Source organism: Acinonyx jubatus, chromosome C1 (assembly GCF_027475565.1).
Source record: "Acinonyx jubatus isolate Ajub_Pintada_27869175 chromosome C1, VMU_Ajub_asm_v1.0, whole genome shotgun sequence".
Taxonomy (NCBI): Eukaryota; Metazoa; Chordata; class Mammalia; order Carnivora; family Felidae; genus Acinonyx; species Acinonyx jubatus.
This window is the reverse complement of record NC_069381.1, coordinates 16,831,979-16,850,380: the sequence shown is the minus strand read 5'-3', so window position 1 is coordinate 16,850,380 and position 18,402 is coordinate 16,831,979. Positions and strand designations below refer to the sequence as shown.

At 37.1% G+C, this 18,402-nt stretch overlaps 1 protein-coding gene across 4 annotated transcripts in view; it reads right to left on the bottom strand.

The window, feature by feature from the left end:
• Positions 1–18,402, bottom strand: part of KDM1A (lysine demethylase 1A) — a 61,985-nt gene that overhangs the window by 29,196 nt on the left and 14,387 nt on the right. For 3 of the 4 annotated variants that reach the window (XM_053208742.1, XM_053208748.1, XM_027060121.2), the window contains exons 3-4: positions 9,695–9,754; positions 4,249–4,382 (exon numbers count right to left, since the gene is read on the bottom strand). In XM_053208742.1, the coding sequence (XP_053064717.1) occupies positions 4,249–4,382; positions 9,695–9,754 (194 nt within the window). The remainder of the gene's footprint in view (positions 1–4,248; positions 4,383–9,694; positions 9,755–18,402) is intronic. The other variant, XM_027060123.2, reaches the window with a different exon arrangement.

The window sequence follows — 18,402 nt, the reverse complement described above, 5'->3', positions numbered from 1 at the left end:
CTGATGCATAGGGGCACTTGTACCCCAATGTTTATAGCAGCAATTTCAACAATAGCCAAATTATGGAAAGAGCCTAAATGTCCATCAACTGATGGATGGATAAATAGAACGTGGTTTATACATACAATGGAATACTACTTGGCAATGAGAAAGAATGAAATCTGGCCATTTGTAGCAATGTGGATGGAACTGGAGAGTGTTATGCTAAGTGAAATAAGTCATACAGAGAAAGACAGATACCATATGTTTTCACTCATATGTGGATCCTGAGAAACTTAACCGAAGACCAGAGGGGAGGGGAAGGGGGAAAAAAAAAGTTACAGAGAGGGAAGGAGACAAACTATGAGAGACTCTTAAATACTAAGAATACCCTAAGAACTGAGGGTTCTAAGAACTGAGGAACTAAGAACTAAGAATACTAAGAACTGAGGGTTGATGGGAGGTGGGGGAGAGGGGAAAGTGGGTGATGGGCATTGAGGAGGGCACCTGTTAGGATGAGCACTGGGTATTGTATGGAAACCAATTTGACAATAAATTATACACACACACACATATAATTTATATATATATATATATATATATATATAAAAAATGAAGAAGCTGCAAGATATTTAGCCTAAAAAAAAAAAAAACAAAAAAAACAAAAAAACCTAGTAACTTGCCAGTATCATACAGCTGACAAGGACCAACTCAGTTACATGACTCTGGAGATACTGAGCAGGTAAAATCCACAAAATCAGGGGCACCTGGGTGGCTCATTTGGTTGAGCATCTGACTCTAGCTCAGGTCATGATCTCACACTTGGTGAGTTTCAGCCTGGCTCTCTGCTGTCTGTGCAGAGAGCCTGCTTCGAATCTTCAGTCCCCACCCCACCCCACCCCACCGCCAGCTCCCTGCTTCTGCTCTCTCAAAAATAAACAAACATTTAAAAAAATCCACAAAATCAGGGGCACCTGGGTGGCTCAGTCGGTTGAACGTCCAACTTTGGCTCAGGTCATGATCTTACAGTTAATGAGTTCGAGCCCCGCGTCAGGCTCTGTGCTGACAGTCAAATCCTGGAGCCTGCTTTGGATTCTGTGTCTCCCTCTCTCTCTGCCCCTAGCCCACTCGCATTCTGTCTCTGTCTCTCTCAAAAATAAATAAACATTAAAAAAAATTTGTTTTTTAAATCCACAAAATCAAATGATCAATTAGATATGCAGAGGTGGCAGGGGGAGGGGGGAAGAGATGCCAAGGATATTCCAGTTTGGGGCTTGTACAACTAAATGAGTTGGTATGTTACTCACTAAACGAGGGCCACTCAAAGAAGGGATAATGAGTTTAGTTTCAAGACAACCAAAAAGAGATACAAGACTAGCATCTAGATAAAGAGCTAGGGTTCTTAAGAGAGTTAAGGTCTGGAGCCATTTGCTTATGGGTGATAAATGAAGCCAATGTGCAGAAGAGGGGTCCTAGAGCAAAAATACACCAGAGGCAGGAAAAGACTGTAAGGAGCCTTAAGGAACTCCAACCAGTTCACAAAATGGCCTTTTTTTTAAAGATAAGACTACAAGGCTGTCAGAGAAGACAAACAACCAGGTAGGCAGGAGAAAAAACAGAATACTGTGTTAAACTAAGTGTGTTTAAGAAGAAGGGAGTGGTCAATTATTTCAAATACTGCTGAAAAAGCAGTAAGATGGGGAATGAAAAATATTATGGTACCATCAATAGACTCTAACATAAATGCTCTTCAAACTGAATACACATCTGTAAAAATGCAAGACCAACTAAATACCACCATATTTAAGTCTTAGCTAAAAATTAACTGCTCCACAAAGTTCAACAAAGAAATGTGGTTCTGTATAAATAAATATAATTACAAAGGGATATGACCAAATTCATAAGCACCCTCTACTTTTCTCAGTGGCCACGGTCAAGGCAAAATGGACTTCCTCACATACACACCAGGCCCAAGTTCCTCACCCTTCAACAGAAGCCGTTTTCCTCTGTCCATCCTATAAAATAAAGCTCAAGTCATGGTATGTAGTTCAATAATCCTAACGTTGTGGTTTCAAAATTTAGAGGCAAAAGATGTAGTTTAAGATGAGAGAACTGAGGGGCGCCTGGGTGGCTAAGTTGGTTAAACGGCTGACTTCGGCTCAGGTCATGATCCCGCGATCCGTGAGTTCAAGCCCCGCGTCGGCCTCTGTGCTGACAGCCCAGAGCCTGGAGCCTGTTTCAGATTCTGTGTCTCCCTCTCTCTGACCCTCCCCCGTTCATGCTCTGTCTCTCTCTGTCTCAAAAATAAATGAATGTTAAAAAAATAATAAATAAATTAAAAAAAAAATGAGAGAACTGACACAATTCTCATAAGAGAATGATTTGTGTTCAGTTTTATAGCCAAAGGCCACAACTCTAACCTGGGCCAGTCCTTACTTCCCAAAATCTGGATTTTGGTCACAGAATATAAATCAGAGAAAACAGAAATCACTGTAAACCAACCACTCAAATTCAAGAATGAAAACTTTCCTCAGAAGAAACAACAAAAAAAATGACAATCTTATTGAAAAAGCCCATTCAGATCAAACGTTGATATGCTATACACAGAAGCTGATTCTAAGACAAACAAGTGTCGAAATATACAGTATGAATTTTCCATTCACTTTTTAAAAAAAAATCACCGTTTTTTTCCATACACCCCAAATCCCTTTATTCTGTACTACGAGAACCCAGCACAACCCACCAATTACTCTAGCTAAATAACATTTAGCAATCTAAGTTCAGCAGTGGTTTTGCAATCTAATACCCAATATAAAGAAGTTAGTGGTAGCTAAAAAGCAGATATGCTAAAAATGACATCCCTGAACTATATTCAAAGTAGCTAAAATTACAACATAAATTTCTTTTACTTTATATCACCTTAGAGTATAATGAATATGTGCTGCCCTTTTCTACTCTATGGCTAAAAAATTTCTGATGAATAAAGGACATGAAAGAAAAATTCAGAGAAAAAATAGCTAATAAATGTGAAGAAGTCAGTCTAAGTAATTAAAGACATGGAAAAGAAATGAAATATTTTTAGTCTATTACAGCAGCATAGATGATCATCATTTTGATAACCAAAGCAAGGGCAGAGCAATGGGAGTGCCGACTGACTCAGTCTCTCTGGGAGGCAATTTGACAATATATATCAAAACTGTTCTTATTTTTTGACAAAGTAGTTTTTCTTCTAGGACTCTACCATTAGGAAATAATAACCAGAGATAGACTCAAGAATGTATAAAGCTACTCAGAGCTTAATAAAGCACAAACAGACATTTAAATGCCTACATTAAAAGTATGACTCAACTGTCAGATGAAATATTATGCAGACATTAAAATCAAGCATTTGGCCTGAGAAGGAGGTTGAGCCAGATGACAAGAACAGAGTAAGAGTTTCTTTCATCCTGAGAAGGAAAGACAAAATGATTATTTAAAAAAAAAAAAAAAAAAAAGTTTTGGAGAGCCTGGGTGGCTCAGTTAAGTGTCCAACTTCGACTAGGGTCATGATCTCACAGCTTATGAGCTCAAGACCTGCATCGGGCTCTGTGCTGACAGCTCAGAGCCTGGAGCCTGCTTCAGATTCTGTGTCTCCCCCTCTCTCTGCCCCTCCCCCATTCTCTCTCTCTCTTCCTCAAAAATAAACATTAAAAAAAACGTCTGGGGCACTTGGCTGGCTCAGTCAGAACACCAGACTCTTGATCTCCGGGTTGTGAGTTCGAGCCCCACATGTGGTGTGGAGTTTATTTAAAATAACAGGGATGTCTGGGTGGTTATGTCAGCTGAGCATCCAACTCCTGATTTTGGCTCAGGTCATGATCTCATGATTCGTGGGATCAAGCCCCACATCGGGCTCCATGCTGACAGTACAAAGAGAGCCTTCTTGGGATTCCCTCTCTCCCTCTCAAAATAAACATTTAAAATAAATAAAAAAATTTTTTTAAGTTTAAATAAAGATTCTTTGCATTTATGAGGTTATGAAGAATGAAAAGGATGCAAAGAATGTATGGAAATAGAATTTCAATTTTTTAAAAACAAAAATTAAGTATACTTCTAAAAAACTACCTGAAGAGAAAAAAACAACTAACTTTTAACAATGGTTACCTCTGGATAGTGGTACATGTTATAGATAATTTTGTAATTCTTTCCTCTCTTTTTCCCCATATTCTCCATAAAAGTAATAAGCACTATTAATAATCCAAATGGAAAAAAGCAGACATGGAAACTTACTGTGCGGTTTCTAATGAACAGAAAAACCTTCTGGGTCTGCTGTGGTCCACTGATAATATCTGGAAAACAGGCTGCTTCTTGAGAAGTCATCCGGTCATGAGGAAGTCTACTCTGGAAAGCTGCACCCTCCACACCTAGCAAAGAAAGCAAAGGACTTCTGGGAAACGTGCAAGTAAACACAAAACTAGGGATAACAAGACTGCGTTTTTTTGCCTGAAGAACCCCTGTAAAGCTCTGCCTCATTCACAGACTGATCTTACTTCCTTTAAAAAAATTTTATTTTGCCCAAAAGCTCAACATCTTTAGAATTTACTCACTTTTTTGAGCTTAACATTCCAAAAATTACAGTTTAGTAATGAGTGACACAATCTACCTTAGAAAACATAACAAAGCCTTGAGCATATTTTCTTCATCCACAACATAACTTTGTAACACTAGAAGACACTCTAAAATTAGCATCACTGATAGTGCACATTAAATCTTAAAACTAAAGAACTAGAATAGAGGAAAATATGTGAACAGAAAAGCAAAAGAAACTAGAGTGAAAACACAACCAAATGCTGTCTTTTAAGATTACAGCAGAGAACACGGAGAGGTCTTTAAGGTTTAATAACCAACAGTAAGGAACGCATATCTCATCAGTGGTACCACCCATTAGTTCCGTAAGTCAATACTGGCAAACAGTGAGATCAGTTAGGCAGACTACGATGAAGACACAGAAGAAAGCAAGGAATTTACCTTTCCCAGCAAAAACATTGGGAATGCTTTACTACACACTGCAAGTAAAGTATGCTACTGCATACTGTATACTACATGTACATGTAATGTATACATATCCTCTATACAAGTAAAATTGTATTATTTTGAAGTGTATTGTTTTGAAACTCTTCAAATTGGGTATTTTTATATGTAGTTAGTACATCTAGTAGTTAAGTACATCTTTCTAAGATGTCCTTACAAACATACTTACGTGAATTTTACCTCTATCTCTAAGATCACCTTATAAAAGATATACTTAACTACCAGCTCATGGAAATATCAAGACATAATTTAAAGAGTTTCAGTATTCAACACCATTGAAGTGATTATATGCAATCAAATAGGCTCCAGATATCCATATTTAATCATTTAAAGCACATAAAACAAGAAGTTAGAAACACTGATAATGGAAACAAAATTAAAGGAAAGGCACAGTGAGACTAAGAAAATAAAAAGAACAAGGCAGGTAAAGATGTAACTTAGAAAATTATAGCTAAGCTATTAGGGTGTTGTTTCCACAAAGACATTAAACACTACCTAGAAATGGTTAACAAGAGGTCAAGCAAAAATGCCTAATGCTAATATGGACTGCATATTAAGAAACAAAATTCTTGGGAGAGAAGAAAAATTTACCCACTGACAGTAGATAATGAGGACACATGTACTTACATTACTAAACCAACAATTCTCTCATTTAATGAATCTAACTTAAAAACTGTCAGGATGATTAATTATTCCCTAAGGAAAAAAATAATCAGTAAGAGCCATACTACTGAGGGTAGAACATGAAATTAAGGCGAGAAAAAAAAAGGCTGGCTATCAGGGATATAAGTTATTTCAGTAATGTGAAATTTTCTAAAACTATATATAGCTTTGATGTCCCTAGTCACCTACCACCCAATCAAAATAAACAAAAATTAAAACCAAGACCAAAAACATGTCTCATTATAATGGGCATTATCTACACAATAATCCTGAGTACTCAGAACAAATATCTCTTAAAATAGGTTACTTTCATAAGTGTATACGATTAACATGAAAACCAACGAACTCTACAAACCGTACTTCTTCCTCCCCAAAACGGGTAGTTTTCTTTTTTAGCTATACTAATTTCTACATGCTTATTAAGTCATCATTGAACAGTAATCCTACTGCAAAATATTACTGTCAAAGACAGTCAAAAAACCACATAGGGAAAAACACTAAATTTTATGATATTTGGCTCCTCATTCCAAGTGCTTGTATGTCAAAAATCACTCTAAAATAGTTGGCTAACTTTGAGAATCTTGAGAATATGTAACAATTAAAAAAATTTAGGGACGCCTAAGTGGCTCAGTTAGTTAAGCATCTGACTTTGGCTCAGGTCATGATCTCGTGGCTCCATGAGTTTGAGCCCTACCTGGGGTTCTGTGCTGACAGCTCAGAGCCTGGAGCCTGCTTCAGATTCTGTGTCTCCCTCTCTCTCTGCCCCTCCCTTATTCACTTTCTGTCTCTCAAAAATGAATAATTTTTTTTTTAATTTACATAAGTCATGTGGCAGTTTTAGAAGTATCTTTAGGGGTACCTAGGTGGCTTAGTCAGTAAGCGTCTGACTTCAGCTCAGGTCATGATCTCATTGTTCATGGGATCAAGCCCTGCATTGGGCTCTATGCTGACAGTGTAGAATCTGCTTCAGATCCTCTGTCTCCCCCTCTCTGTGCCCTGCCCCTGCTTGCTCTCTCTCTAAAATAAACAAACATTTAAAAAAAAAAAAAAGTGCCTTTAAATCAAACACCAATGATTATCAAAAGGAATTAAAGAAGCCAAAAGTTGTGACACTAATATATGTGTGGAGTAATATTCTTCTCCATTTCTCTCTTCTACATAACATCCAAAACACCCAGTTATTCTTAAATACTTTGTCAATTTTTAAAAACAAAAAAGTCTCTACTCTGTAATTATTTTCTTCCTCTTGGTTTTTAGGGATGAAGACTATTATTTCAAGGAAGGAAGACCACTATCAATATAAAAGTGAAAATTGTATAACATAAAATTCTAACCTTTTATCAAAGAATCAAAAAATAGGTTAACTTGGAACCTAAGCTGTTCAAAAACTAAGTAAAGCACTCTTTTAATAGGATATTTCCAAAATGAACTAACAGACCACTCTGGATAATGTAACTCATAAGTATCACCTTTTGAAGGAAAAACCTTAAAGAATACAATTGACTTTAATAATATCCTTATTAAAAAGTACCAGTAGTACATATAATTCAGCCCTAATTTACACTTAGTGTTTGTGTGCTCTTAACAGAATCTGGTATTCCGGAAATTTAGAATGTTTCAAAGATGCTATCCTAATTTTTTTAAAGCTTCAAGGCTGCCTACATATCAATCTTGCCCCTCAGTTCAATTCCTTTCTCTCAATTTCACACAGGAAATTCCAGCATCACCTTTCAAAATGCAGTCATGCTAAAGCAGAAATGCCTTTCTAATGGTCTGACAGGCTCACACTTTCTCTGAAAACACAGTTAAAAGTCATAAAATATTTAAGGGAATATAAAGACCTTTTTGGGTAGATTAGAGAAGCAGAAAGGGGCGGGAGGGAGGTGAGGATATAGACACTCTATTCCATGAAATCATTTCCTCCCTGATTCTGACATATAAGTAGCACCTTGAGTAGAATAAGGTAACAGAGATATAACACTTAAAAGAAAAGAAGGCCTCCATAAAAGTTACTAGCTTTCATTTCTTTTTCACGAGGTAGATAAATTAACTAGATTTCTAGTTGAAGAGGGAAAACAAAAGTCTCACAAGAATCCTCATACAAAAGACTACTTAAATTAGTAAACTCTAGATGCACCATATTCAGTCCTATAATAGTTTAAAAATAAAGAATAGGGGTAGAGGAAAGAAAAAGAGGAGAATCATATAATTTCTTTTGCTTTAGATTTTTTGTTTTTAGGGTAAACGCACACTTTAAATGATTCTATGAGGGAGGATATAAGGACTAGTCTATGCATAAGAAAGAAGATCTCTGGGTTCTCTCACTCCTCCAAGTGTTTGTGTATCCTTGGTCGTACCATTTAACTGTTTCAAGTCCTCATCCATAAAATGGGTGGATACAATATCTGTTTGACTGCAGGAAGTTAGAGAAAATGACCTCAAGTTCCCTTAACTTTTAAGATTTAAGATGTATACACCAACTTGATGTGGATTTATAAAAGTCAAGATATGATCCTGGTCCCAAGATACTCATGAGGGTCATTTGGCTTTATTAAAAAAAAAAGAATGTTGATCGCTTACAAGCACATGCTTCTAACTGATCATCTTACAAATGCATGCTTCTGAATATGGCAAAGATCTGAAGAGAGATCTTGAAGGGTTTAGAATAGTCACCACCACTCTTGGAAACACTGTAAAAAAATCATGTTCTACTAAACAGTAAGTCAGAAGCACCACAGTTTTATATGTAAGTCTGTTTTTACTTTCAGCAATACAACATATTATTTACTAAAGCAAAAGAGTAAATTTACTCACGTTAAAACAAAAAGCAACAAGAAAACTCAATTTATTTCTTCAAGATTAAAGCTCTAAAGGCTATCCCTGATCCTCAACAGTTCCATGGAAGATCCAATTGTGCATCATTTAATAAAGAGCATTCTTAAAAGGTTTATCTGCCACAGATACTCTGAATGAGGATTTTAACTCCTCTAAAATAACCATGTACTGATTATCAACCTCCAATCCTTGGGACAGCACTGAAACAAGTCTACCTCTAACATTCTGGATCCCCTAAGTACTAATTGCTGCATTAACAGGGAATTTTGACCCAAGAGAGTAAAATACAAATATTTCCTAGACCTGGTGTACACAAACTGCAAAAGACAAATAATTTTAAAGTAGACTTAACAGTTGAAAAGTGACAAACTCCAAAAGTGAAGTAACACCTATTCCAGTTCTATCATAATGTATATACATGTATCAGTCAGTTTTGAGCATTGAACCACACAAAAACATCCTGGGCAAAGGATGAAATCCAGACATACTACTTTGGATTCCTGGAACAAACTTTAATGGCTCCAGATGGGCCCTATAAATCATTTAACCTTTTACTTTTTCCTACAAGTAAAAATCTCATAGTTTGGTCTGAAAAGAAAGAGCATTTTGAGCAGACTTTTAAAAAAATGACTAATTTTCATGTGACAAAATGTTTACACTACAAAATAATTGTGCAATGTTAACTGAAAAAAATGTACCCAATACTATCTAACAACCATTTCTGAAAAGTCCCTTACCTGCATAATTCATCTGACTAGTCCTAGAATGCCTTTCCGTCCTATTTTTCTTTTGGAAGGCTTTTGGCCTATGGCTCCTCCTGTGTGTTCAGCTATATTTCTTTTTAAAGGTCCCATGATTCTGTTTTATATGTTTACTGTTACTATAAAAGCTGCTGGGGAGAAAAGTACCTGCCATCTCCTCAAAAACATGAAGAGTGGAGGGCTGAGATCGGCCTGAGGACTTCAAAAGGTTTTGCTTGCCTTTGTTCTGGCTACACTCCCCTGTTCTACTACTCTGTCCTGCGAGTTAAATTTCCCCTGTGCTTCTGGCTAAAATGCGGATACCATAGCCAAAAACTCTTGCAAGCATCAATCCCTGACTTGGCGGCTCTTGCTACTAAGTGGCAAGCATCTAATGCCACCCTCACCTGATGCTTGGCCGTCTCCATACCCTCCAGAACTGTCGTCTTGAAGTCCTCCTGCTTGCCCTGTGGAAGGAAAGAGGAGAACTCAGGGACCTTACTCCATAAATTAAGATAATATCTGGACATAAAGGCCTAATAGTTGGCGACTCACAAATTCACCACCAACTAGTAAACCCATATTCAAGAGAGCTCCTTCTTCTCAAATCAGGCCCAGGGAATCACATCATAGTCTTCCAAATTCTGGTCAGAAAATTTCAACTGTACACACTGATTCTTGTTGAAAAGTAGGAGAACAAAGTACATAGTATTTCTAATCACTAAATCCTTCCTGTCAGTCCAGCATGGATTGGGGGAAAAAAGGATTCCAGATGTCTTTTACTACTTGTTGCTATGCTAAGAGTGGTAGGTGTGGCAGGGCTCTAGGGTCTAGAGCTGCAGCAATTCAGCATCTGCTCAATCTCTTTATCTTCACCTTTCTATCCAAAAAGAATATACATAAAATGACAAGACTTACAATTTTATTTATGTATTTTTAAGTAGGCTTCACGCCCAGCATGGAGCCCAAAGTGGGGCCTGAACTCATGACCCTGAGATCAAGACCTGAGCTGAGATCAAGAGTTGGACGCTTGACCAACTGAGCCACTCAGGTGTCCCAAGACTTATAGTTTTAATGAAAAATTCTCCCTTTGACTTCAAAGAACTGTAAAGACTCAGCTCCAAAACAAGTTTCATTTACTAAGCATGCTAGACAGTGCTAGATCTGAATATGCCAGGCCTCCTTAGTAAAACTTTCAACTGTACCACAAGACACCCTGCAGTCATATGCCAAGTAAACTAGATAGACACACACAGTGGGGGGGGGGGGGGGGGTAGGGGGAGATATGGTAGGGAGGGGGTCTCCTACCTCAAGCTACACAGTAAGCCTAAGAAATTTTCCTCATTGACTAATATGTAGAAAACTTCAAGAAAGTATCACAGCTTGAAAGTTCAATCAAAGTCAGGATAGATGATCTTCCGGACTCTTCCAAAATCTATCACCAAAACAGATGCTATGATCTTCTTAAGCTTCTGTCTACCTGGTACATTATGGGGAAACTACAGCATGATCTTCGGAAGATATGAAAACACTCTCCAGTGATCTAAAACTGGACAAGCTTCATTAAATAGTTTATTTTAAAAGAATCTCAACAAGAAAGATTGATTATCTACCATTTGAATTAAAGGGGAACAGGAAAGTGAAAATGACATCTCTATCTTCATGTATACCAAAGTGTTTAGATAGAAATGATTCCTGACATTAGAATATGTTGCTAGAAAGGTACACGCTCTGCTGTTAAGGTAGAATAGAATCTCATTCCAAAGCTATCTCACTATACTCCTGACAGGCCCTTTAGGTTCTAGAAGGTTATAGTTCTCATACAAGGCACAAGGTATAGGATTTGTTGTTTACAGCCTTTAAAAAAGGGCATATAATTATGAAGAGATGACTCCAGTTACAAAATCCAATCTGCAAACATCTTGAAAATGCAGGCCCTATGTTAAAATTTTTAAAGTCTAAATAAAAAATACTCACTCTTAATTACTTCTAAATTTATTCATAAAAAATTTTCAGAGTTTTTTTAAAGAAACTCTTCCAAACAGAACCCACTAGATCAAAAGACTGACTCAAGGGGGGGGGGGGGCTCAACACAATAAAATAAATACAGTTTCCAAGAAACATTTAAGCATTAGGAACAATATAGCTCCTCTCTCTCAAATTACGTTCCCAGCTTGGCAAAGAATAAAAGCAACAGTCTCTTGTCACAAAGGCATCTCACCATTTCTAAAAATAAATAAAACAAAAACCACTTTCATGCTAGCCATTAAGTCTGAATTATTTTATCCTTCCCATTTCTATCATTTTCCTTCTTCCCCCGCTACATGTCATACAGAATGCTATATTATTTTAACCTGCAGGTAGCTCTTGACTGTTTTCTGTCAATGGTATTTAATAGAAACAGATTTCTTAAGCCTGACTTATGTGCTCAAAAGGTTAACAAGATTGCTCTTTTATAACAAGGCAGGGAAGTCTTTTTTGTCTTCTGCTTTTGAAAAAAGGAACAAAATTCATATACTGTTAGTTGATAAAAATATATAGGAGTAATATGAAAAATATTCAATACCCTGGGAAGATTTTTTTTAAAGGGATGTCTCTTAACAGCAGAAAGTCAAAAAAGAAACTCCAAAGCATTGCATAAGCAAAGAAATAGAGCAAAACCAAACAGGCGATATAAACATGTAAGAAATTATGAAAAACAAAATAAGTGCTTAACATTAAGTAAAGGAACAACATATCATTTGACTTGATGAAGGTTCAGAAGAGGAGGTTGCTATTTTCTAATCATAACGCAGTCATGAGTATTTGGAGGGTGCCTACTTCTCCAAAGACAGATGATAACAGCATCATCTTTATTAGTGATATTGTAGACCAATTCTTCCATCATTTTCTTAAAAACCACACACATACAAATATTTGCAGCTAACTTCCCATCCAGGATTGTCTCTGATTAGAACATATAAAATGCCATATCATTTGCTCTTTGGGTCCTTCTGTCCTAGGACTCTGCTGCAAAAGGACATGGAACAGCAGGCAAGTATAGTTGTTATCTTCCATGAGCTCAAACTCAAAATAGAAAATGAAAACATACAAAAGCAACTTTTTCCTATCACCTTGATTGTGGCACTACTGCGGAGACCTCCTTTTGTTTTCATTCTCACTACACACACACACACACACACACACACACACACACACACTCAAGTTTAAGGGAGACCCTTAAGACCTGTATTTGTGTATATCTTCTACAAATTGAAGATAAAACCTTTTTGATTTATCTTACATAGCAGCTCTTCGGTTGCCCTCCAATAAACCTTCTACAGACCTGTTAGGTTATTCTTGAAGAACAGTGAAGCATTGTAGTTATAGTCTCGATTCAGATTCCCAAGAGACCATTCTGCCAATATCTTAAAAGGAAATCTAAGATGACTTTCAAGTATTTTTTATCTGACAAGCAAGAAGGGCAGGATCACCGACGTGTTGTTCTCAGGTACATACTGACCAACAGACTCACATTGTGACTATTTAGTTTCTTGTTAATGCTTATTTATTTTTGAGAGACAAAGAATGAGCGGGGGAGGGGCAGAATCCAAAGCAGGCTCCAGGCTCTGAGTGGTCAGCACAGAGCCAGACATGGGGCTCTAACTCACAGAGTGCAAGACCACAACCTGAGCCGAAGTCAGACGCTCAACCCACTGAGCCACCCAGGCACCCCGTCACTATTTAGTTTCTTGAAATCATATTCATGTTGATAACTTTGTACACAATTTGAGAAATTCCTAACTCTTCTGGGAAGCAATAATTTTTAAACAAACAAAAAAAAAACCACAACAATTTATTAAAATTTATTTAATCAAAAATTTACCAAATTTACAGAACAAAGTGACTGCCAAGCTCTTGTTTTCAATCAAACCTGACACGTTAGCAGAGGGGGAAAAATCTTAAAAGTTTAAACCATCTTTAAAGACATAAGTTTCTGCTCTTATTAACACCTCAGTTTATATTTTAATAATCTCACTAATTCAATGTTTACCAAAACCTATCTCAAAACTGCCAAGCACAAATAGAAAGTGGAACAGGTTAAATACTTATTTTCAAAGGGCTTATAATCTACCTGGGGAAAGATAAAAAAAATATCCACAAAGAAACTTTTTTAAATTTTATTTTTTTATGTTTATTTTTGAGACAGAAAGAGAGAGAGACAGACAGGCAGACAGAGTGCAAGCAGGGGAGGAGCAGAGAGAGAGACATACACAGAACCCAAAGCAGGCTCCAGGCTCTGAACTGTCACAGGGCTCCAACTCACAAACCATGAGATCATGATCTGAGCCGAAGTCGGACGCTTAACCGACAGAGCCGCCCAGGCGCCCCAAGAAACTTTTTTTTAAAAAAAGGGAAACAAGAGGCTAATACAGATGAGGAATCAGGGAAGCTTTTCTCAATAAATCCACAGAGGTCTGGATATACTGGGAGGCAGTCAAACCACCAATATGGTCTAGAACACTTACAAAAGCAAGGAGAAAAGCACAGACATGGTATAGAATGACACAGTACTTACAGAAGTGGGAGACCAGGATAGGTAAAAGGGGCCACCCTCAGTGACAAAACCTAAACTTGATCTTAATAATGGGGTAACTGTATGACCTGTCACAGAAAACAGCAAAACAAGTGATACTTTAATTAAACTAATCCGGTCACTTTGTACCAGATGGATTACAGGAAAAAAGGTGACCTACACAAAGGAGATCCAATTGAAAGGCCGATTAAGTTAGATATCAAGTGAAATTCACTAGAATAAAAAGATGACAATGAAAGTGGATAGGGCATAACAATAACAAGTCAAAGAAGCTATGCACAGGAAGTTACATGACTTTACAACAGACTTGATAAAACGGATAAGGGACTTTCAAGATGGCTCCAAGTTCTTTTAAAGTCAGGAGTAGTAATGCAGTGGACCAAATGCAAAATTTAGGGAAAATTTAGGTAAAATTAAACGGAAATATTTTTTACTTAATTACTCAGTCTTTAAAGTAATTAAAGACTAGAACTTTAGGACTAAAACTTTAAAGTCTTAAAAAATTTTTTTTTAATGTTTATTTTTGAGAGAAAGACAGAGCACGAGGGGGTGAAGGGAGGGACAGAAAGAGAGGGGACACTTTAAATATTAAAAAACATTTTTTAATGTTTTTATTCATTTTTGAGAGCGAGACAGAGACAGAGTATGAGTGGGGGAGGAACAGAGACAGAGGGAGACACAGAATCTGAAGCAGGCTCCAGGCTCTGAGCTGTCAGCACAGAGCCCAATGCGGGGCTTGAACTCACAAACAGAAAGATCATGACCTGTGCTGAAGTTGGACGCTTAACCAACTGAGCCACCCAGGCGCCCCTAAAAAAAATCTTAAAATAGCATGGGGGTAACAATAGGCTCAGAGAATTTGAAGCAGTTTTAAATGTATGACTAATCTCATAAGGAAAGTCACAGTTTCAAAGAGGAATTGGTCAACACAGACAAATGACAAAAAATTTTTTTTAAATAATTGAAAGGTAGCGAGTTATTGGTGACTATAACCACTTCCTGCTGCCTTCCAGTCCTCTCCATAGTGAAAGGTGGCTTTAAAAATAACCTCAAATACACTGCTCTTAATGCATCCCTTTCCTAACTTTTTGACTAGGATTCTGGACAGAATAAATGATCTACAGCAGTTCAAAGAAATGCAAAGGCAAGTGAATTGGGTTCCCTGAGATAGATGAAACTGGCCTAAAGGGAAAGCCTCAGGCATTCCTTTGAAGCACATCATAGGCAGTTAACACAGCTAACATTGATCGATACTCTCCAACAAAATTATCCAGAATGAAATCTATGGGTTCCAACTAGAACAGCAATCCTAGTGTTATACTGTCATTAAGGCCCAGAAAGCAGGAAAAGGGTGCTGCTTAAGGTAGGAACCTGCCTAAAATTTTCTCCCTTTACCACTGGAGGAGCAGTAGCACTGCTGATCTACACCTGAAGACTTTTTAACATTGGAGCAGAAGTGAGAAACCTCAGTACCAGAAATCCTACACAAAATAAAAGCCCTATAAGCTAAAAAGGAAAGCAAAGCTTTTAGAAGCCGAAGGAAAGAATGGACTTTTTCATATGCTATTTCCCTCCACATTCCATAGTAGGGATTTTCCTCACCTATTTTGTTGTAAAATCTTGGCTTATAGTTCAGTTTTCAAAATGTTCCAAAGAAAGTTTACAATTTAGATGCTATGTTATGTTGCTCGACTACCAAGCTTAATGTGAATTTGAATAGTTAACAACAAAGCTTACTTTTCTAGTTATTCACCTGTTTGTTTGTTTGTTTTAAGTTTATGTATGTAAGCAATCTCTACGCTCAACATGGGGCTTAGATTCAGGACTCCAAGATCAAGAGTCACATGCTCTTCTCACCAAGCCAGCCAGGTAGGTATTCCTCACCTATTTCTAAAAAGGCCAACAGTGAATTTTACCCTGGACCTGCTATTAAAAGAACTGTAATAACTTTTCACAACTGATAACCATGAATTAATTTCAACAAGAGAATACCTTTTTCCTACTCAAATAAATTTCTCAGAATGCTGGCTATCTTGTATCTTCCCAGACCACAATCAGAGGCTCTTCCCAACCTCCGTATGATTTGAGTCTACACTGCTACAGGGAGATTTGACTTCTTAGGCATTAATTAATCATATGTGTTCTTCTATCTTCACATCAGAAGATGCCAAAAAAAAAAAAAAAAGGAAAAAAACACAACCCTATCTTCAAATGTTTGAGGCCACCGTAATTAGCAAATACTGCAAAATGTTAACATTTGTTAACCCTATTCCTAGTTCAAGTCTGTGTTTAATAAATACAAGATGTTTGTACACAAAAGTGGAATTTATATTTTCTCCTTTGATCTCTCGTATCAAGTCCCATTTTGCAGATGAGAAAATCCTCATAGACAAAGTATCTGTTCTATTATATCATGAGCAGACCAAAAAAGGATGGTAGCAAAAAGAAAGGAAATTATAAAAGTAAAGTTGCTCAGCTAAACAAATTACTAATTTGCCTTAATTAAAAAAAAAAAAAACCTAATCAATCAGTGAAATGAAATCATTAAAAGCAGCTCAATCTGTCAAAGACTGAACCTAAAACTGGTAGCATTTGATTCAGTGGTTTTGGCCAAAAGCAGTTAACAGTTAAGAATCAAGGATCTCAGGGGCGCCTGGGTGGCTCAGTTGGTTAAGCGTCCGACTTCAACTCAGGTCACGATCTCGCGGTCCATGAGTTCGAGCCCTGCGTCGGGCTCTGGGCTGACGGCTCAGAGCCTGGAGCCTGCTTCAGATTCTGTGTCTCCTCTCTCTCTGCCCCTCCCCCGTTCATGCTCTGTCTCTCTCTGTCTCAAAGATAAATAAACGTTAAAAAAAAAAATTAAAAAAAAAAAAGAATCAAGGATCTCAACTGCTTCATAAAAGCCTAATTCCTTCACATTTCATGTAAAACTTCCAAAATCCAATTTGGGGAAAAACATTTAAAAACAACTTCTGGGTTCTCACCGTACTTTGAATACACTTTTATCATATTGTTTCTTCATTGTAGCCAGTTATTAAATTTGTAACCCTAAAGAGGACTATGAATTCTTTGCAGAAAGACCTAGTCTTCAGCGCTGCACCCTCAGAACCCAGCACCATGCCAGGAACAAAGCACTGTAGTTTTACAATTAACGGTTGTATAATAAAGTCAATGAGGAACTGCCAAGATTGGGGCAATCTTACTTTGCGTAGAAAATGTCTCCACTTTTTCTTTTCTTTTCTTTTCTTCAAATTTCCTGTCCAGGGGCGCCTGGGTGGCTCAGTTGATTGAGAGTCCGAGTCTTAATTTCAGTTCAGGTCATGATCTCAGTTTGTGAGATCGAGCCCCATGTCAGTGCAGAACCTGCTTGGGATTCTTTTTCTCTCCCTCTGTCCCTCTCCCCAGCTTGCACTCTCTCTCAAATTAAAAAAATAAATAAATAAAAATAAAGAGTAAGGGAGCCATCTGTCTTCTTTAAGGGAAAAAAAAAAAAAAATCCCTTCCAGGGCATTGGGCTTAGCTGGTGGAGCAGGTGACTCTCGATTTTGAGGTTGTGAGTTCAAGACCGGTGTAGAGATTGCTTAAAAATAAAATCTTTAAAAAAAAAAAAATTTTTTTTTCCACTTCCACACTATTTTTAAAAATAATTCTTCCAGTAAGCCAAAAATTTAGGAAGACTTACTTTCGTCCCACTCTTTTTCCAAGTTCCTCCAAATTTTTATACTAAAATTTAATATTTCAGATTCATTTTACCTTCTGTTACAGATTTATGTACACATCTGTATCTCTGCTAGGCTATAAATCATCTGAGAGTGGTAATATATATAGCTTGGTACAAATGTTATCTCTCAAAATATAAAAATTTTGAATTAATCTGCGCTTTTTTCTCAGTCCTCCAGTAAATTATTCTGAAGCACAGTTCCAAATCAGAACACTGAAATGATGCTATACAAAAAGGGGGGGGGGGGGGGCAAGAAAAGTAATCCTAGGTCTGCTTTCTAAATGTATGCATCATATTTCATATAAGGAGAACTAAAATGATTTTAGGCACTTATTTGACACTAGCAGGCCAAAATGGCAACATAAACAATCCTGTTAGGAATGAATTTCCCAACAACTTCTAGTAGATCTACAAAAGAGGGTCTCCTGCTGGGTATGGGGTTGTAACAGAATTCTATAATTCTCCCTGTGGAGGTAATCCGAGTCCATTTTCAGGAAACCTGCAAGTTACACCTGCTCTCTGATTGCACCTGAAGGTACAACAAGAGAAATCAGACAGAAAAGCCTGGGATAAGCCACTTGAAAATAATTATGGCATGATAAAATTATTCACCAAACTCTGACCGTAACTAGCCATGCTGCCAAACCCAGGACTTTACTGAATACCTCAGTATGACTGCCTCACAGCACGTAAGAACAAAGAACTATGAAAATATAAGGACTGTTACATAAGTATTAGGCCACCGTTTATTTTTTTCCTCTAAAAAAAATTTTTTTTTAATTTTTTTTTTTAATGTTTATTTATTTTTGAGACAGAGA